At 43.5% G+C, this 20,993-nt stretch overlaps 1 protein-coding gene across 4 annotated transcripts in view; it reads right to left on the reverse strand.

The window, feature by feature from the left end:
- LOC110478592 (alpha-protein kinase 2) overlaps positions 1–20,993 on the reverse strand; it is a 26,419-nt gene continuing 5,426 nt past the window's right edge. For 3 of the 4 annotated variants that reach the window (XM_085566248.1, XM_085566249.1, XM_021545345.4), the window contains 10 exons: positions 16,644–18,336; positions 10,287–13,122; positions 8,298–8,445; positions 7,506–7,633; positions 7,360–7,395; positions 6,126–6,400; positions 5,919–6,007; positions 5,453–5,670; positions 4,583–4,631; positions 1–1,059 (listed from right to left, as the gene is read on the reverse strand). In XM_085566248.1, coding sequence (XP_085422374.1) covers positions 825–1,059; positions 4,583–4,631; positions 5,453–5,670; positions 5,919–6,007; positions 6,126–6,400; positions 7,360–7,395; positions 7,506–7,633; positions 8,298–8,445; positions 10,287–13,122; positions 16,644–18,017 — 5,388 coding nt within the window. In that variant the 5' untranslated portion in view covers positions 18,018–18,336 and the 3' untranslated portion in view covers positions 1–824. The remainder of the gene's footprint in view (positions 1,060–4,582; positions 4,632–5,452; positions 5,671–5,918; positions 6,008–6,125; positions 6,401–7,359; positions 7,396–7,505; positions 7,634–8,297; positions 8,446–10,286; positions 13,123–16,643; positions 18,337–20,993) is intronic. The other variant, XM_085566250.1, reaches the window with a different exon arrangement.

A 20,993-nucleotide genomic window follows, 5' to 3' on the forward strand; every position in this document is an offset into this window, starting at 1 on the left:
TTTGGGATCAAACTACAACATACATTTGGAGTGTTAATTAGCTGAGATGCTCATGGCATTTTTAGAACAGAACACTTCCCAAAATTCTGATAAAAATCTATTGCCTCTGACTTGAAACACCATTTATCCAAGGCTTTTAGCTTTGTTTCCATCCCACCACACTCAAGCCCCTTGCCTTAGGTTCTAAACCTCCTGTTTTGGGAACAGTCACAATGTCCTCACAGAAATTCTTCTGAACACTATTGTAAAGAATAAGCATCATCTGTAGGAACTTCCAAAGGCCTAAAGAAAGCCAGGTACCAGCAGTGCACCGAGAAGCCTAAATCCCACTGAATAGTCCAAGATTTAGGCTCAAAGGATGTTATGCTTTGATTTGCGATGGAAGTGGTAACTTTAATGTTCATCGGTGTGTTCTAAACTCCACCTTTCCTGACTTCTAGTTCTAAGTAACCCAGCATGCATATGCATATACAATACTGTGCAAAACTTGTACTTGGCATCTTAAATATATTGATGTTTCCACAGCAGCTGAACCACAGGGCCATGGATGTGGACACTGAGATATTCTTCTCCAATACCAGTCCACAGAAGCCTGTAAGGAAATCTAGGAGATGGCTTAATTTGTTTTCAGAACCTTGCCCCAGTGTTAAATCTCAGGCACGAGGAGCACAGGATCATCTCTTTCCTTTGTTGCTGACATCAGCATCAGGATGACTCCAAAACAATGTCAAAAGGCAAAAGACTAAAGTTATCCCATCGGGTCACTGGTGCGTGTCACTGCTCCATGTGCTCAAGAGTAGTTTCACAAGGTGGGATAGTGAGACTCAGTGCTCTGAATAAAGGAAGTCTCTAGGTTCTCTTGTCTTCTTGGGCACCATTTTCTTTACTGTTGATGAGTTTGGCAGATTTTTGCTTTTAGTGGATGTTGTTTTCCTCTGTTTTTGATGAGTAGTTCGGAGAGATTTCAGCCCCAGCATCTCACAGTACTCATTACACTGGTGGAGGGCTCTGAACTGCTCAATGAAGGAAAAGGAGCAGTTGCCTTTAAACCCCTTGTATCTGTAGTAACAAAGGAAAAAAAAAAAAAAAGAAAGGGAATTCAAGATTTCAAGATTCATTTTCAGCACAGGGAGGCAGCAGAGTATGACTGCTGACTCATAAGCAACTTGAAAACATTAAGCAAGTCTCTTGTAGCCATGCTGGCTTGAGAAGCATCAACTGCCAGAGAAACTCAGACTGGGTCATTGGGAGGTGAGAGGAACCAGTTAACAAGGGTGACAGAAGAGGGAAAAGCATTAGAAGCAAAGCTCTGTGGGCTGGGTCCTGGCACTGTCTTTCATGGCATTAAGTTGCAAATAAAATAGCCTGCTGGCTACCTTTCTCAGTAACACACACATGAAATCCATGCTACAGAATTCTCTATGAATAGTTCTGTTGGCCACCATGAAGAGACAATGTTGTGTTGCACAAGGTGTTTCAGAACTAGAAGTTGTTTCCATCTAGACATGTACATAATTTCCATGCTATGCTGCTCTCCTCCCCTGGCTGCCTACAGGATCTCAAGGAGCCAAGCCCCTCGGGGAAGGATGGAAGGAATGTTCCTGAGGAAGGCAGTCTCATCCAGCCTCCACTGTACTTCCTACCATGAGAGGTACAGGGCACGTGTATCCCTCTTCTCCTCAATGTGCCTCTGGATGCTGACAGTCTTCCTGGGCCTGCTTTTTAAGCTGCATCAGCTTATTTTAAAAGGTGCACCTGCTCTTCAAAGGAGCCTTTTTGGTTAAATTCTCAGGATGGAGAAGGGAAAAGAAAGGCCACGGTGCTCCTCTCCTATTTTAACCATAATCAGTGCATGTTCTACCCTGTTCTCTTCATTTGCTGGACATCCAGAGTCCTCAGAGGTGAACTGTGAGTTGTGACTACACAAAACCAACCAAACAAGATTTAGGTCTGAAATGAACAGAGGATGCTCATTCCCAGCATCCAGAGAACTTCCTTCTTCAGGCAGACTGCACAGTGCTAAAGAGAATACCGCTGCTCTGCTCTGAGAAGGGCAGGCTCCTGCTGATAGACAGACCCTACTCTGGAGACCCCACTCAGCTGGCTCTGAACAGCAGGTGAACTTTGAAGGGATTTCCCCCTCCTTTCCAAGTAAGCTGTGTGTTTGTTTAAACCAAGACTATATCCTGGAGTCCAGCAGGGTCATCAGCGGTTCTCTTGCTCCCTTGGAGAAATCAGAGAATTCAGACTTTACTGAGCTGCTCTCAAGAGCTCACAGATACGTGTTGTGTTGGTGGATGCACCAGACACACCCACAGAACATGAATGCCATGGGCAAACACACCTGCCCTCAGCAAGGGAATTTCTTCTATCCAGCACCAAACCAAACCAAATCTTCCTTAAACCTGAAGGGGAAACGTTGGGTTTGCCCTCAGACTTAAACTCCTCAATGCCTCTTGTTACCGTGTGGAGTGAACTTGTCAGTGCCTTGGAACCAGGCAGAGTTTCAGATCCAGACTTGGCAACCAGCACTCCTGTTAATGACCATAACCGTGGGTTACTGTGCTCCCAATTCCCTCCTTTGTGTGCAGAATTCCTGGATAAATCCCTGGGCCCTCAAGCACACTGCGTGCACAGAGCCAAGCACTGTACTATGGTATTTTTGTTTCCATTCGCCACAGAAACTACAGAGTAGGTGATTTTGAGGCTCAGGAGTGGCACTGTGGCCACGCTAAAAACGCTTCCTTGGCGTCCCTGTTCCTAGCTCCACTTCGCCCCCTCCTGACAGAACTGCAGTGCAGCTCCGGCAGTATATTGACCAACCACTGCTTTGGGCTCCTCTGCTTTCCAGATCCCTGGCAAAATACACAGAGCAAGGACAAAAGATCCAAATTCTTTCCTCCACACATCGCGGACTCTGTTTTGGAGTACAGAAGAGATATGTTCTGTGTCCCCTCTGCCAGCATAGTTCAAGCTACACCAGTCCCACTCTGCATTTCTGGCTCAGTAGAACTGTGTGTTCTCCCTTCATGGGACCAGGTTAGCTCTCAAAAGCTCGGCTGAACACAGCCCAAAGCAGCAAGACCCAGCAACACACAGGAGCTCTGGGCACTGAGTTGATTTTCCCCAACCATGTTCATAGAATTAAAAAACCAACTGCAGACATTAATTCAGAGATCTTCTTCCCAGAAAAGGAGCATGAAAACAAAATACAGGACCAGGAAAAATCTGTCAATTTGCAGGAAAAACATTAGCTAAATAACGAACAAAATGATACACAACATTTTCAGGAGGTTATTCATTTAGGGAAATTATTTTCCTTTCTATATGCCTGAGGTGATCCTTACTACAGCTTGCATTGTGTGCTCACTTCTTCCTCCCCAACACAATGTGTGTTTTTATAGGAATCATTTCCCACAGTGGGCTAGACAACATTCACTGAAGCATTTTTATAAATCTGATTCCTGAGAACAGTGTTGCCTAATTAAAACATTTATTACTTGTTTGATTTGTAACAGGATGATGTACATTCATTTCAACTGCTTTTACTTTGGATCCACAGCTGCAAGAGTAAATCAGTCTAACTGAATGGATACCAGCCTGCAAGAGTCACATTTTTAATAATTTGGATGATATTGTGAGGTTTCTTCTTGTACTCCAGGCATACAGACACAGTCCAATTTAGAATAAAGTCTGAACACATGATCAGATCTTCTTTCTCCTGCCAGATTCTCAAAGGAGAATATGAAATTAAATCACTTATCCCCATCCCCTTTCCCTGTCCAGCAGCCACTGCCTACTCACATCCACAGCTCTGCTGGCCTGTGCTATAACTAGAAGCCTTAATTAACTTAAGAGAAGTGGACTAAAGTTAGAATATGACAGGCCTACATCTTTACACATACGCTTAAGTTTCCTCAAAAGAGATGAAACTTTTGCAACACCACTAGAAAACAGGCTGTAGAAATGCCCTGAATAATCTTTTGTTAAGGCTCAGAACTGCTGCCTGTGAGAGAGAAAGGGGAGAGATGCCATCAAATCCCTTCACAATTGTCCTTGTTTATCAAGGAAGTGGCCAATACACAACATGCCACTGAGAAGAGTCTTTATAAAAGCTTGTGTCACAAATACATATCCCAAAGTTCTGGCACTTTTGCTGGCTGCAGGAGGGATTCCAGGTTGCCTTTTACTGCACACTGCAGCCAGTGCTGGCCCTGTGTGTTCAGCCCTACCTTCCTCCAGCCGATGGACCGCCAGGAGCCTTACCTGCTGTCACCAGAACCCTTCATGTCACTTGTGAAATGCCCTTTCGACAAGCCCGTTTCAAGGGAGGCATGCAGCTAAAACAAAGCTTACCTACAGGATAGCCCCATTCTTTCATAACAAAATAAAAGTGTTTCGTCTACAGGTGGGTTTCCATAAATATGAACACAAAGAAGTTAAAACACTTAAGTAAGGACTGCTTTCTTCTAAAGTTAAAGCAAGAATGAATTTCCAGTGCACCCTCCCCCCTCCGCATTTAACTGTGAAGAGACAGATGAGTAAAGCACACCCGTGCTGCTGAGAAATCGTGTTCACTCACCCTTTGGCCAGAGTTGCTATGCCAACATCCGTTAACTTCATCCCTACACCTGCAAAGCAGCAAGGAAAACACAGACCTTAGCTTACACTGGAATTTCGGGGACAATATTCACATATGGAGGCATTAAATATTATTTATTGAGTCACCTTTTTCACTTTAATTATTTGTCACATTTTTTTCAAAGCATTTTAAAGCACCCCAGTTAAGAGAAGGATGTTCTCTGTGTCACCAGCAGTTTCTAGAAGTCAGGCTCATGCCACTATTTTAAAGCTGTCGGGGTGATCAACAGCACAGCTTGTTTCCTGTGCTAGGATTTTGTTCTTTCTCCTCCCTTTAAATTACTTCAGGGATCTTGTTTAAATGCCTTTTTGCTATTTTTCCTGCCTTCACATGTAAAAGAATATAGGATATTTCCTAAGATTCCAGTTTTTCTTCTGTCTTCCCATTCCAAATATACTGCAGGACTGAAGAGAGTCACACCCACAGGAGCTGAAGCAGCACTTAGCAAACACGAGGGTGTTTCTTTGCTATTCTTCCTTTTGAAGGAATACATTTCTTCAAAACTAGCCAGGACCCAAATGTGGAGCATTCCACTGGTGAGTGGTTGTTGGTGAGCATTCAAATACAAGCAAAAGCAGAGGACTATGGTGTTATTAACACCTGAAGTCTTTCACTCAGCAGCTATTTCATTAATCACTGGGTGGTGAGACAAAAAGGCAGATTTGGCTCATACAGAGTGTCCTGATTCACTAAGGTACATGTAAAAGAACAACTCCTCCATTAAGAGTGTAAGATTTAGTTTTCTTTTCCAAACTGCCCTCTTACAAGAACATAAGCTAGATAAAAATTGCCACTACTCAGACAACTCACCTTGCAGGTCAGTGACAAGCAAGTTCCCATTGGTCTTCTCATACACCCAGTGCTGAAAGGTGCAACACTTCTGGCCAGCCTCTGAGTCTCTTCTCAGGAAATTCACTTCCTTGCCATCCTTGACAGAGTATTTCACAAACTCCCCAACCAGCTCCTCCTCCACTGTGGCATAGGGGATGTTATTAGCAGGGCGATGAATAAGAAAAATCGGAATGATTCTGAAATCAAGAGATAGAAACTAATAAAATCCTGAGATCCTTTCAGTAAGAGGGCAAGAAACAGACAGAAGTGGCCAGTGATCTCAGAGAGTGAATGAATAGCAACCAACTCTAAACCAAGCTGGAAGAGGTGTAACTCTGTTCCCAGGTTTCCTCTTTCCTCTTTAGTCCCAGCAATCAGTGGGTTGCCATGGCACAGGACATTATACGTAAGCATATATGTGTATAAAATATATATTTATACTCACTCTGGTACTTCTCCAAAGCCTTCCAAGGGTTCAGCTTCAGCTGCATATAACTTTGCATACTCTCTTGCAGTATTTTGGACATAGCATTCCTGCATTACAACAGATATGCCTATGAGAATATTGCTCAAAACATTCAACAGATCATGTTTGAACATGAGGACAGCTTTGGCCAACAGGTCTGGATTACAAAGGCCAGGGGCAGCTCACCTGCAGTGCCAGAGTGTAGTTTTTCTGCAGCAGCTCGTCCCTGCTCTTGGTGCCATAGGTGAGGGCGCTGTGCACCTTCAGCACACAGGCGTGGCCAGGGGCGAAGGCAGGTGCCAGGCCCTGCAGCACGCGGCTGCGGAAGGCTCTGCGGTGCATCCCCTCGCCAAAGTGCAGCTCCTCTGTCATTATTGCTCCATGCAGTGTCCCACCAAAGTAGCTGGAGCTGAGGGGATCTTCCCTGAACATCAGCTGCATGAATTCGATTTCTTCCACACCTAAAACATAACAGGAATCTCTGCAGGCACAGGGAGGGGTGGGCATGGGACAGCAGATACATCTCTCCAGAGAGAAGGAAAAAAATGCTCAGTGGAAGCACAAATTGTATTATTAAGGACTGGGACCCCAAGCAGCTCCTAAGAGGCAGCTGCTTGCCTGTATGATCTAAAGCCAGCATGGAGAAAGGTGGCAGTTCAGGATCAAAAGGAGAGAAAACAGAGTGTAGCGAACAAGTCTGTTACAGATGAAATCAATGAAGACTCTGGATTTCACCCCTTTAAATGATCATTGGAATCTAAATGCAAAAAAAATCATAAGGGGGGAAAAAAGTTAAGCACTGAGAGAAACTAAAAAATTCTAACTGCACTTCAAGTGTCTCTAATAATAACATTTCAAAGACCATTAGTAAAGAAGATAAATAGGAGAATAGAACTACAACATAAGGAAGACCTTCCAGCTGTCCCTTGCAGTTACCTCTGGTTTAGCCTCTGTACAGTACCTCTTTTCAAAGCAGAGAGGAAGCACTGCACTGATAAGGCCAGAATTAGAACATTCTTTAATTCCACCTAAAATTCTCTGATTAAAAGTTATACGCTGCTGCTACTTTAAAAGTCCTGTCTTTATTTTGCACAAGGAAATAAATGCTTAATTTTAATTCTTCAAGGAAAAGAAAGAAAAGTGACCATGCCAACTGAAGGCCTGGATCTCTGCAGGCTGTTCAGGAATGACAACCCCACTGGCAAGGCACTATCTTTAGCTGCAGCACAGGCCACATGCCAGGTGTCACTGAACACCAGTTAACACACAGGGAAAGCATTCCAAAGCTCCATGCCTGCCTTTCTCCCGGAGTACAGTTACACAGCAGGTGACCTGCAAGAACCATGTGTTTGTGCCAAAGAGCTGCCCGTCTGTGTGTCTCTGTATGATGCTATGCAATGCTACTTCACTTTGTATTTACCTTCATAACTCTGAAAACTTGAGAGACGTTCCAATACTAGGAGGAAACAAAAAAAAAAAAAAAAAAAAAGAATTCTGTAGTAAAAAACAATGATTGGAAACTGTCATTGTTATTATTATTAATCAAAACTCTAAGCTGAGGCTTACCTGCAGCAGTCAGATGAAACTCAGCAGTCACCTTTCCATACATGTTATTCAAGCAGCAATAATACATTCCCTGGTCTTGGTAACTGGCTTCAGCTATTTCCAGAGAGACGGGAGTGTCATCCTGGGCACTGGAACAGAGAATTTTGTGCTATCACATGTTTTACTTGTTATCACTGGAAAAACTGATAAATTTGATCTCTCTGCACTGTTTATTTGTTAAAACACAGCACAATTATTTAGCAGAGAATGGCATGTATTAATACTACAACTGATATTGCAATACAACAGTCAAAATCAGAAGAGTTAAAACAAGAATAATCAGAATAGAAAGTTTAACTAATTCATGCAACTTTTTCTCCCCACTTAAAAGAACATCTAAGAAGAATCCTTCCTACAAATTTTTTCATCTTCTCAAAAGTGTGAATTTTGATGGAAATGTATTATTTTTTTTTCTTTTGGGTAATGTTAATTTTGTATTTGTGAAACATTCTAAACAGTTTTTTAGATCACAGTGTCATTGCTGCTACAAGGAAAATAACTAATTTCATTAAAATGGAAAAGGTAGATGCTGTTAATGCCCTTAAGAAGCTTTTATTTCCACCCTTCTCTAGGTTAAATGAGGTTCAAACTTCTTTGATATTTTTTTGAAATCTGGATGCCACTGGCTGTGAACAAGCCAAGAGGTGATGTAACACAAACTGCGACCAATATCAATGCATTGTGAGAAGATCTGCCTCCTATGAATAGCAAAGTTACCCTGAAACTCCCGGTCCTTCAGAAACATTCCCTTACCTTCTCTGCAGCCGAGCCAGTACCTTGGAATCTTTAGTCCATGTAATGGTGGAGTCACCATAAACGTCACCAAACTGACAGCACAGCTTAATACTTCCAGAGCAGTCAGGGAATAACTCTGCTTGGATCTTCTTCAGCAGCCTGGGGGCTTGAAATGGAAAAACCACAGCTTAAGATTTGGAGACAATTACATTGTTTTGGCATTTTAACATTTCGTGTTAAGAACATGAACGTTGAAATCCCTGATAAGTAATTATGACTTCTTGTGCTTCAATACTAAAAGCTAGTACAATTTTTTATCTGATCGCAGCCTGGGAAAAAGTCCCAAAAGGTTCTGCCAGCGTGGATCTCTGCTGGGACTTTTCACTGCCTCACAGAACACTCCATCTTTGCATATGGGCAAGGTGTGCGCAGGGGGCTGGAGGGGACTTGGAAAGAAAGGGAATCGACATATACTTGGAGAAAGGTTTTGGGATCACAACACAGCCCCACCCCAAGTGACACATTTCTGCTCCATGTAAAAGATATAAAACGCAAGATGTTTTGTGTCCAACTGTGTTAATTCTGAGCTGTTGCACCCTGAATGAGGTAGCACGGCATGTGTTCCTCAGGGATCCCATGCCTGCAGATTACTGTGTACTAGGGTTACTCCCATAACACACGACTTAAAGGGTCAGGCACACTGCCACGGTTTTCCCCATTCCCAGTTCCAGGCCCCATCCAGTCCAGGTCTCCCCACTGGCAGTCCCTGAATCCTGGGCCTTGTGAACCTCGCTGTATCAGGGCTTAAGTGACACAGACAAGACCTGACAGCTCTAGAAATAGAAGTAATGGCTCCAGGTTCCTGCCCTGGCCAGTCTTCTCTCCTGCAGCTGAAATAATGCAAAAGAACACTGCGTATATTCCACAGCAACCAAACCAGCCTTCCCATAATGCCAGGGAAAGGGGCACAACCCTGCTCTAGTCAAGACTGAGGCAGAGCAGAAACAGGTGAAGAAAATTCAGTGTTATCTGATGCAGCCTGAATGTTTAAAACATTTTGCAAGTGTAGCCTCAAGTAATGGCAACAGGTCATGCATTGCACAGTCACTGCAGTTTGCTTGCTTTGCTTTGAAGGAATGTGTCTCTCCTCCCACACACCTGGTTCCCTGGCAAAGGACGCATCTTTGAACAGAGAAAAGTCTGGGGTTTTTTTAACTGCAATTAGAAAAAGCAGAAGTCTCACGAGACCCCACAGTAATTAGAGTGTGTGAAAAGCTGCACAAATGTGTAGCTTACCTTTAGTCACTGTTCAGTCTTGCTCTGACCTATTAAATCATTTTATGATGTGAACGTGAAATGTCACGTCAAAAGGTAAAAATAAGACCTTGGTCCTTACAAACTACCCATAGAAACAACAAATCCCTCATCTGCCCAGTGGTCACAATCCTGCTACAGTGTTAGCAACCCTCTAGAGACTCTGACAGCAACCTGGATCTCCTTTCAATTGTTTGTTTCCTACATCAGTTTAATATTGCTCTTTCATTAATGTCATTTTTGCAGCAGGGCAAAGCAATGCAGAACCAGTCAGAAGTCACCACACGACCTCAAAACATTGTTTATCAGCAGGAACATAACTGGGAACACAGCCCTGTGGGAACAGAATAAGTAGTGGGCTTGCAGCTGTTAGGTGGTGTGTAGTTATGCAGTACCATTATGCTGTTTATCCGTGAAGAGTTACTCCAAGAAGCCAGTGAGGCAGTGATTATTTCAAATAGGTTACAAAGCTCATGAATTGAATATACTTGCCAGCTGGGAAAAGGGTTCATCTCTGTGGCATGGGCATAGCACTCATTACTAAATCTGGAAATAAAGCTCCATGAGGGCAAGACACCCTTTAGCTGACTGAGTCAGTCTGAAAGAGGCTTGCAGTGCCTTTCAATAATCTTAATTTTGTACTGTAGCCAGAATGATGGGAAAAGACAAAAAAGAAAATCCATTTTCTCTTACCTTTGCTATCCTTTTTCAAAATGAGTTTCCTTTGCTCTTTTCTTTCCTCTTTATGAATCACACCTCCCTCGCTCTTCCCAGACTTTTTAACGCAGTTGGGATCCTTGCTGACACTTCCTCTCTCCTCCAGCCTGGGTTTTTTGGACAGAGTTGCTGATGGTAATTTCTTCTTAGCTCCAGCAGCTACATGCCCGCTCTTTGTTGTGTCCTCTTTACATTTGATGGGCTCAGGCTCTGCAGCAGCCACTGATATCTGGCAGGATTTTGACCCTTCCTGATTTCTTTGACTTTCTGTGTTGACTGGGAATGGATCAAGTGTGGTCCATGCCAAAGGGAATGACAGAGCTCTTCTGTGGGGTGGTTGCTCTTGAAAACACTGGTTGTTCCCTGAATCAACTGGTGGCAAATTAACTAAACCACTTGCTACACTCTCTGCTGTCCTGACTTCCTCCTTTTTATCATACTCAGTGGACTTAATTGAATTCTCAGCCTCAGCTATCTTGCTGGAAGGCATCAAGTTAGGACAAGACTGCTCTGTGCTAATATTCATAATCTGTTTCAGAGCCTGGGACCCAGTCAAAGTGTGCAAAGGAGCCTTTGCTTCAGCTTCATCTGGGTTATAGTCAATAGCTCTTGGAATCTCATGTTCATTTTCACACAAGTCTGCTTCCCCTTTGGTTTCTCCAGAGACCCTCTGGAACAGACCCTTCCATGACTTGCAGGAGATTTCCCATGTAGTTAAATTTCCGTTTACTTTAACTCCAGTTTGTATGGATCCAGTTTTTCCCTCATTTCTTGTGGCAGAACACGCCACTGCAGATTCACTGGGAAGGCTCTCTGAGTGGCTTACAGTTGTGAGGAAGGGCAGGATTTTGTTTCCAAGCAGCTGTTGGGAATGTAGCCAATCCCAGGAACCTCCATCATCCCCACTGGCTGTGCTGTGGTGCTCACTTTGAGCCTCCCTGGGGAGCAGGGCACTGGCTGATGTTACACTTCCAGCTGCATAGGTGGGATTTTTTGAAGAATCTATTTTTAACCCTTCATCAGACCTGAAGGTGCTGTCAACAAAAAATGAATGCTGTTCTGCTGTATTACAAGGGGAAGCTGCAGTCTGACTCTCTGAAACCTGACTAACTCCTGAGTCACAGGAAGCTTCATCCCTGTGTTCCTCAGGTATGCAAAGCTCTCTCTGTTCTTCTCCTGGTTTACATGGTTCACAGCTGGACACTTCAAGATAAAAATCTCTTAAAAATGGCTCCCCAGAAGGGGGAGGGACTGCCCCTTCTTGTTTCACTATTTCAGTCAGTTGGTCTTTGTTTTGGGGTAGATTCTTATGTGTTACGGTTTCATTCATCTGAATTAAACTACGCAATTGCATTACATTACTGTATATCTGTGTATCAGAAACATTTTGAAAATCCTGACAGCCATTATGTTTTGAAAGATGGTAGCTGTCAGAATTAGTTAAATTTGGTGCACTCAAGCCTGAGTGATTTCCTTTTTCTTGTAAATTCACTACACAACTTTTATGTATGGTGTTAACAGAAGACTGTTCTGCATGTGTAAACTGACTGGTATTTTCACTGGGGAAAATGTCTCCCTCTTCAGGGAAATAAGCCAGTTCTCCTCTCACTGGATAGCAGTCCATAAAATGACAGCCTTCTCCAGGTACAGACTCATTTGTCATGGCTATGTTGTATTCAGTGTGAAATAATTGTCTAGCTGTCTCCTGTGACATACCTGATATGTCAGATTTGGGACATGCTGAATTACCACTCTGAGTATTTTGTAACCTTTGAGAAGAATCTGCTTCACATGTTTGGGCAGCATTATTAACAGCAAGCTTCCCTTCCCAAGTCACAGTGGATCCGTTCCTGTCTGTGGCCATTGGATTTGGCTCCATGCACTCCTGGGTACTTAGGAGGACACTGCTTGCTGAAACACAAACGGATGGTGTTTCCCTCTCATTCCCAGTGCCAGAATTTAGACAGACGCCATCTGTTCCTACCACTTGTGCAACACAAATGTTTCCTATGGATGCACTCTCACATGCTGCAGCTCTCTGCAGGAGGATATCAGAAACATTGCAGTCAGCTTTCTCAGTTCTGGGGTTACAAGCTGGTTCTGTGATGGGCTCCTGTTCTTCTATCAAATCCACTGGCAAAGGATGATCAGAACAGGTCTCCTGCACAAAATTCAGTTCTGTGACTTGGATATCTGTCAGCCTCGTACCTAAACTTGGGATGCCTCTGTTTTCAAATGGAATTCGATAGTCTGAGTCATCTTCATGAAGAAGTTTCCACAGCTTGTCATGCACTGCAGATACATCAGCATCTCCTTTGCACTCAGGTTCTCCAGATTCCAGGACTGACTTGGGAATAGCTTCAGACGCAGCCTCATTGGCTGATCGGCTGCAGAGAATATCTGGGTTACTGCTACCACGTATGTCGAGCCCAGACCTCTGCTCTCCCTCCCCTGGCTCATCACACAGCTTTGCAGAAGAGAAAACAGAACACAAGCATTCCTGTTTATCGGGAAGAGAGTCCATATCCCATAGAGGAGAAGGGGAAATGTTAATCTTTGACTTTTTGCCATTCCTAATAATTTCTTGTCTGGAGAAGACCTGTTGGTGACAACCTTCTCTCTTTTCACAAGGAACACAGTGAAGAGAAGAGGCCTGTAAATCTGCATTCTTTACTTGCAGCGTGTTTTCAGCAGAGAGCTGGCTGGCTCCTGCACTCTCACAAGCCCTGAAGATGCCTTCCTTTTCTGTTCTGGGCTCCATACAGAGGTTCTCACAATTCTGGGTAACGCTTTTAAGATTAGCACCTTGACTCTTCAAAGAAGGAAAATAGAGCAATGTAATTAAAAATTAGAACTACGGCTTGACACAGGCCTGAAGGCTTGCAAATTTTTTAAACTTTTCTCTTTTTTTTAAAGTATTTGTCAATAGTCAAGTTTGTGACTTGTAAATATCAACATAATGGATTGAAATTAACCTCCTGGGTCTGAGTCTGAAAGTGTTGCTCCTTAGAGAAGGATTTGTAATGAAGCTAATCAATTTTACCTCATAGTTTCTCGCTGTTTTTTAAGCAGAAGTAGTTTTGCAAGGTAATTCTCCTTTGCAAGTAAATTCCCATGTTACATTTATATCCCTCTGTTTGCACAAATGGAGTGTAACAAACAGTTCCTAGAATACAGACTAAAAGTACATCATTGCCTTTGGGTCTCAGCTCCTTCAAAATCCACTACATTTGGGACTGCTTTTACTTCACATTGTTCTCCAGCAATCCACCTTAGTGGATCTTGCCACTTCCCTGTTTCATGCAATGCCACTCAAACTCCTCTTTCCTAAAATGACACTCTCTTTTAAATTGCACACCTGTAATGGAGTAGTTGAAATACCTCAATATCTGTAGTTACTTCAACTGCTTTAGACAGGTGAAACAAAAGACCCGAGCTGTGCTTTGTCCTGCAGACTGACAGGCACATCCTGCCAGCATCCTGCTATTCCTGCTCAAAAGGCATAAAAAGAGGAAGAACTATAATATTTTAAAGGACAGAAAGTGAGTTCTCTGCCAACAACATAGAGCAACAGGCTGACCAGGCACAGTTGTCAGGAGCCTATACTCCAAAGCAGTACAGATTTTCCAAGGGATTTTTTCTTGGTGTGTCTCCCAGGAAAGACTGGAGCCAACTTAAGACATGGGCAACAAAATGGGATGTTAACTGGCATTCCTAGGGTAGATCCTACTGGACGAGCAGAGCTGGCATCATGTGCTGCAATTACTGCAAGCAGGACTTCCCTGCTTGCTCTGACACAGAGCTACAGACCCTCTGGCAAGGCTGAGGCCTGGACTGTACCCTTGCAAGACCAAGCTCTCATCTCAGCCAGATGCCCAATTACCTGGAACTTCTGTGCCAGTTCTGCTTCTCTCCTTTTTGGATAACGCAGTTCAAAATTTTCTAAAAGTGACAGAAATTTGCATTGGGAAGGTCAAACCAAGGATCTCTCAGATTTTATGTGAACAGGCTGTTCTGATATGAAAAAAAAAAAAAAACAAAAAAAAAACAGAATAATGGCTCTTTAACCCAGGAGTGACAGCAGCACCTTGTGTCAAGAGTGCTGAACATTGACCACTGACAGCGACCCAAGGGTGCTGACCACTGAACTCTGACATGGACACGGTTCTGGCTGAACACTGAACACTGACAGGGACAGAGTGCTGAACACTGACAGACAGGGTGCTGGCTGACTGCTAACAGAGACCAGTTCCCCAGTGACACCCAGCAAAGCCTCCCGGCTCTCTGTGCACTATGTCACATCACACAGCTGGCACCGTTGGCGTCTTGGACCTATTATTAAAGAAGCTGCTCTGAAGCACCAGGTAAATAAAGAATTTCACTTGGGGCTAGGCCGTGAGGTCATGAAAGGAGTGAGGGGCCTCCCACCTTAATTATCTAAAGGAAGGAGAAGTCACTCAGCACAGCAGGCGCTGCACAAGACACACTGCAAAGGTTGCTCCAGTTCGAGCACTCGGTGCCAAGGGGAAGTGTAAATCCTTGGGTCATTAGTGCTCTGATCCCGCGGCTGCTCTGTACCCCTCAGCAGACCTGATTCCCACAAGGACAGGGAAAATACTACACCCTACCAAAGCAGTCAGCTGTGGGGTTTGCTGCGAGCCCCTCCCCTTGCTCCCGTAGAGCTGTCTCAAACTGGGCTCCACCAAACGCCCCAGGGTACTTTCACAGAAACTCGTTTGCAGCAATAGATTCGTTCTTACCTCTCTTAGATTACACAGACAGATTTCTGAGGAGTTTCTGGTTTACTAGATGGGTGCTGTGAGAAACTGTCCACATTTTTCTAGTGCTTCAAAAAGAGGAGTAGTATTCAGGTGGGATGCTTTTGCTTGGCTCATTTCAAGACCACATAATTTTAAAACTACACCTGAATTTCATTGCCATACACACGTGTTTAAAAATGGGGGGTTGGTGTGCGCCCAGCTCTCGTCCTTTTGTGTACACCAACACTCATTTTTTATCCAGTGAAAAGTTTTGGCCATGGAAATGCAGACATACTGACTACACACAGCAAAAGTCTAATTGGCTGTTCTGAAATTTATGCCAGGCACCTGACAGCTGCTCTTGGCTAAGAGACTTCTGGGATTTAAATTATTGCACTGGACTTGGGGAAAAAAAAAGCAAACTAGGCCTTTGGCAAACCATGGCCATACACCATGTCAGGAAGCTCTGAGGAAGTTAATTCTAGTGAGGCGTATTCCCCATCATAAGGACATCATGTGCTCCTCAGATTGGATTGGAATTTTATTCCAATACCATAAAACCAGAGAAACCTATGAGCATTTTTCAGGAAGAAGAATTCAGTGATTTTTGACTGCTGAAGACACCCCAGTGGTAAGATTAAAGTCACTCTACCGTGACACTACACACAGAACTTGGAGATATTTTTGCCCAAATGATCAGATGAAGAAAAGCATGTGCAACTGGAAAAATCTTTTTGTGACAAATAGGTTTTTTTTCTGTGCAATTAGCTACACACCTTCAAACCAGAAAAATTTGGGACATATAATTATTTAATAGTATTTATATATCTTGAGTCTTTACAAAGTGAAATAAAAATATTGATTCAATTTTCCCACTTAGGAAAACTGGTAAAGCATCATACCGGTCTCTACAACTGTAGTGATTTCTCCAGCTCATTTTCTACCAACAGCATAAAATATGCAAGTACGTGGAGAGTACCACAGATGTTTGAACATTTAATTGCTTTGTGTGTTAACTGTAATATCCAACCCTTTCATTGTTTTGTTTTTAAAAATCACAGCACTCCATTCACCTCTGTAACACGAGCTCTGCATTGAATTCCCTTCATCATTACAAAACCAGAGCAAACCCCTGCTGATTTGGTTTAGGTTTCCGGCACCATAAATGGAGGATGGTTTTTTTTGTTGCATATAGATTGAAAAGAAAGTAAACCAAAACAGTCTCTGCTCAAATACCAACAGGTATGTGAGAAACTTTCTGGGTTGAAAGAAGCATTACTTCGCTAAGATCTGTGCAATAGCCTCCATATCAGATTTCCCTATCCAGCTGTCCAGAGGCCCATTAGTGCCTCTCACCATTATCAGGCTCACTCTATAATTAGAACAGCTTAGGCTTTACTTGGGCCTTTTCTAAACCCAGATTTTGCTCCCAGCCGTAGCTGTCATTCAGAAGTACATGAATAGTATCTTTCAAAGTAATTTTGATTATACACTATTTTGTGACAAGCAGGAATAAATTGCATTGAGTTCAGCAGAGCAACTCTTTGTGTTAAATGATAAACATGTCACTTACCCCAAACGAGATGTTCTCATCTGGCATCTGGTTTTGCTCAGACAGCCCCCGAGTCCTTTCCCTTTCCCAGTGACTGTCTTTATCTGCCTCTTCTGTTGGACACAGCCCAGCCAGCATTTGCACGCTTTCTGCCTCCTCGGGAATCTGTGCTGAACAGACACCTTCCTGACTGGAAGACGGAGCTCTGGATTCCCTACCTGCTGCTGCAGCCTGGAAAGACTGTCCTAGAGTACTTACATATCTGCAAAGCTCTATAGGGTTTAACAGCTTGAAAAGGTTTCTCCTCAGACTTTCTGTTAAGGTACAGACAGTGTGCTGTGCATTTCCCTCTGGCACATTCCTTCTCCCCTCCTCCAGCAGCAGTGAGCTTTCCCCCAGCACGTCCCCGTCGTGGCTGGTTTCTGTCATTGTCCCCGAACCCTGGTCATAGGTGCAAGCAGTACCTATGCCATTGGCAGAGGAATCTGCCTGGGCAGGGACAGTGTCCGTGGGCTTTGGTTCGTCCCTTGAGGAACTTGCAGCCAGATGGCCACTTCCATTAGTCTCTTCTTCACTTCTGGGATGTTCATTTCCAGTGGCTGCAGAAGCAACAGGCACTTGATTCTCCTCTTTGTCTTTCAAAATGGTACTTTTATCTCGGTGGTGTCCAACAGTGAGAGTCATCTCTGTCTGCGGAGCTGACTGGCTGTACATAGAGGGGTCTCTCCTTACGTTTACTCCTTTGATTTTTGACTGATGCTCACAGAAGCCAATGGGGGTATCCATAGGCGTAGTGTTATCTGACACTTGGAACACACAAGGCATTTCACTGAGGAAGTAAGCACACCCATCACAATCCTTACTCAGTTTTAGATCATCTTCATCATCACTTTCTAATAAAAATTGCAATTTCTTTTTCCAGATTTCATCTTCATGCACTGTCAGCACATCTGAACATTCAAAGTACTCCAGGTCATCATCAGAAAAGTCATCATTTACACTTGTTACTTTCTCTGTATAAATCTCCAGAATGGTGGCAGAATTTTCAGAGTCATCTTTTTCAAAATCTGTGAGATTACCTATGGAAGTGTCTGCCTGCTCATCCAGCAGGGAATTCCTGGTTAGAGGTCTGCCCAGCCCAGTCCTTTTACATGCCTGGACATCTGCCAGAGACTGAGGCGATCCAGAGTCTCCAGTGTTAAGGTAACAGTTGACTGTGTGACAAGTGGTTACATCTGTGGGGTGAGAAGGCACCTGTCTGCTGCAGTATCCCTCCACTCTTCCAGCAGCGACATCAACCACACCGTTAAAATTAAGCAGGTCATCACCATCCTCTGACAAATCCCTTAGGCAGGAAACAGTTGCCTGGGATTTAACTACATTTTTAACATCCATGTTGTCTTCTGTGTTAGGCAAGTGTCTTGAGGGATTTCTCAGGTGGAGACAAAACTCCTGCTTTGCTGAGCTTCTCAAGCAGTAAATGAATTATTTTTGAAGAGTCAGAACTGGATGAAATCAACACAGTCTCACCCTCACAGGGGAAACTCTCACATTGTGCAAAATGTTTCCCATTTTGCTCATTCTACCCTGAAGTCTGTCACGAGTTCATTTAGGACAACAACAAATTCTAGGCAAGTTTTGTTCTTTCTATGTGGTTCTGGATCAAGAAAAGTCATTCTAGCTCTCAATGAAGTGCAGCTCTTGTTCTGTGCACCTGCAAGTAAAAGAAATGCAAAGTTTAAAATCACTTCTGAAATGGTTATAGGTATTTTCTAAAAGGTGGTCAGTTGACATATATTTGCAAGCACTTTCAAAACAAGAAATCATTATTTAAAACCGAAGATCAGACATTAAGGCAGTAACCCTAACCTGGCTGTCTATGCAATGACACTTACTGGCAGCACATTGCAAGTGCCCGGAGTGATCTGTGCTAGGAGAACAAATCCCTGAGCAAACCCACACATCCATGTGGCGCCTTGACAAGGACTCTTAGTACACAGCCTTTCAACTTTTCTAAATGCAAACAGGAACCTGCAAACAATGTACATTTCCACACATACCCCACTGCTACAGCTACCTGCTGGTTTGGTAGTCACATTGGCACAAGAGCAGGCTATTCCTTGAATTGGCATCATAGGGACATAAATCCCAAACTCTGTTTGTAGAAATACCCAGAACAACCAGCCTGCTTAGACGTTATAGGGCAATTTCTGTTTAAAGCAATTATTTTGTGCTCTGGCTTGATATTTGTCATTCATGTGATGAAAGAACAGTGAAAGCAGGCTTGCTTCAATTTCCTGCTCATATCAAGTTTTCCCTTCAAGCAGGTGTGCAGTAGCAGGGTGGCAATGCTGAATTCACATAAAATCCAAGCAAGATACACCAAAAGGTTTCCACTGGCTGAATCCAAAGAAATGTAGAATCATTTCTCTCTTCCTGTAACACAAGCCTTGTTTCCTTAGCATTCCCAACTCTTAGGATTTTAGATACCCGAGATGTTTTTGTACATTGCTAGGAGCTCTCTGCCTCATCAGTCACCTTGGAAAAGGTGTGACATGGTAGCACTGGAAAAGTACTGTAGCAGTTTCGAGTAAATATGACCTCCTGGAGGATGCCAGACTAACGGCTCTGAAAAAAAGTGACTACATTTATTCCAGTATTGGTGAAGAGCAGAAGGAAAAGCTTTCTTGCCATGTAATCCAATGAAGCCATTTAAAGACACCTCTGTTCATTCTCCTTTTCCTTCTCCGTGTATCTGCTGTAATGATGTTTCCAGCTCATGTCCTGCCCTGGCCTGGGTCCCTCAGCCCCCGGCCTGGCCGTGCCCAGCAGGCAGGCAGTACCGTGCCACAGGTACTGCAGGCCGACCGGGGGAGAGAGCTGGAGCTGGACTAGAGCCTGCTGGTGAAACAGCAGCGGCTGCGTGGCCGGCTGCAGTCTGCCTCTCCTTGAAGAGCACTAGGCAACCAGGGATACCTTAGCTCCCTTTGGGCAAACCTGCCACCAACACCTCTTCCACAGTCACCTGGGTGCTGGAAAGTAGGGAACAAAGTTGGTTAACAGCAAGGACACAACATTAGATGTGTGACAAACAGTTTGAATCCATGTACACCAAGGAGCCCAGACAAACAGCACATGGGGCAACCAGACCAGCCTTTCTGATCACACTGCTTTCCTTTTCAACTCCAAGGAATATATTTAACAGGACAAAAACAGAGCAGTAGGGATTAATCTTTTCCTCATCCATTTTATTACAGTAACATGAAAATACCCTTCAGAGTTCAGCCTCTCCTCTTAAATATGCATTTGCCTAATGTTTCCTGTTGCACTCTTTCAACACTTCTCTCATTTTTGCTTTTTAGAAGACCAGATGTCTCTCTCTCCCCTCTTTTGGAGGTTGCAAATTATTTTAAAAGCATGGTAATTTCTCCAGCTGAAAATAGCTTTGGCAACATGTTTTTAATGCAGACTAAGGAAAAACCTTTACTAAAACCATTGTACTAGGCAGTTATTGTTGTCTCAGTTTGGCTGCACTCTGACATTGAGGGGAAAAGAGCTGTCAAGATTTCTCCATATGAAAATTACATTGGATTTCCATGCACTGCCAGATGCAACCACAGAAATGAAAGTAAAATAACATTCCAGGAGAAAACTGCAATAAATGATGGGTTTCCACCCAAGACAAAGAGATACTATCTTTTTTAATCTGGAAAGAAAATAGAAAGTATTAAGATTTTTTTTTAAATTCAATTATTGAATTTAGACAGAAACTGGAAAGAGAACTTTTAGTATGATAACCTCTCAGCTCATCAGGAAAACTTGTGGCAGAAGATGCACAGTGAAATTCACGGAGGAAAGAGGAATGGGAGAGACCATGGTAATTTACCATCGGCTTTTGACTAGTAACCTGAAAATTAACTCTCTTCCTGATAAACTGGGAGTTGAACACTTGCTGGCAGAAGACACAAAAACATTTAAACATGCCAGGGTGCTGTGGCTGCTTGTCCCAACTCTCACTCTGAAAACCAATGATATTCCTTGCTGAATCACAACAGCAGACACCTGAAACACAGCCACACTGAAGGAATTCACCCACCAGGTTTGAGCAGGTCATGGCAGGAAATGTGCCTGATTTGGCTCTCTAATCTGCTGCAAACAGATTTTCCATTTTGTAGTGATCAGAGCCATGGGGAATTTTTATGGTAGCCCTTGAGGCAAATGAAACACAGGTTCATGCTCAGCAGGGTCTGCTCAGCTCCTACCTGGGCTCAGTGCCTGGGAGCTGAGATTAAGGGAGAACAAAGCTGGGAGCAGCATGAGAACAGCAACCTGACAACTGTGCTTGGGTGTGATTGAGGAGAAATATTGAAC

The sequence above is a fragment of the Lonchura striata genome, chromosome Z (assembly GCF_050655825.1).
Source record: "Lonchura striata isolate lonStrDom1 chromosome Z, ASM5065582v1, whole genome shotgun sequence".
In the NCBI taxonomy this organism is placed as follows: domain Eukaryota; kingdom Metazoa; phylum Chordata; class Aves; order Passeriformes; family Estrildidae; genus Lonchura; species Lonchura striata.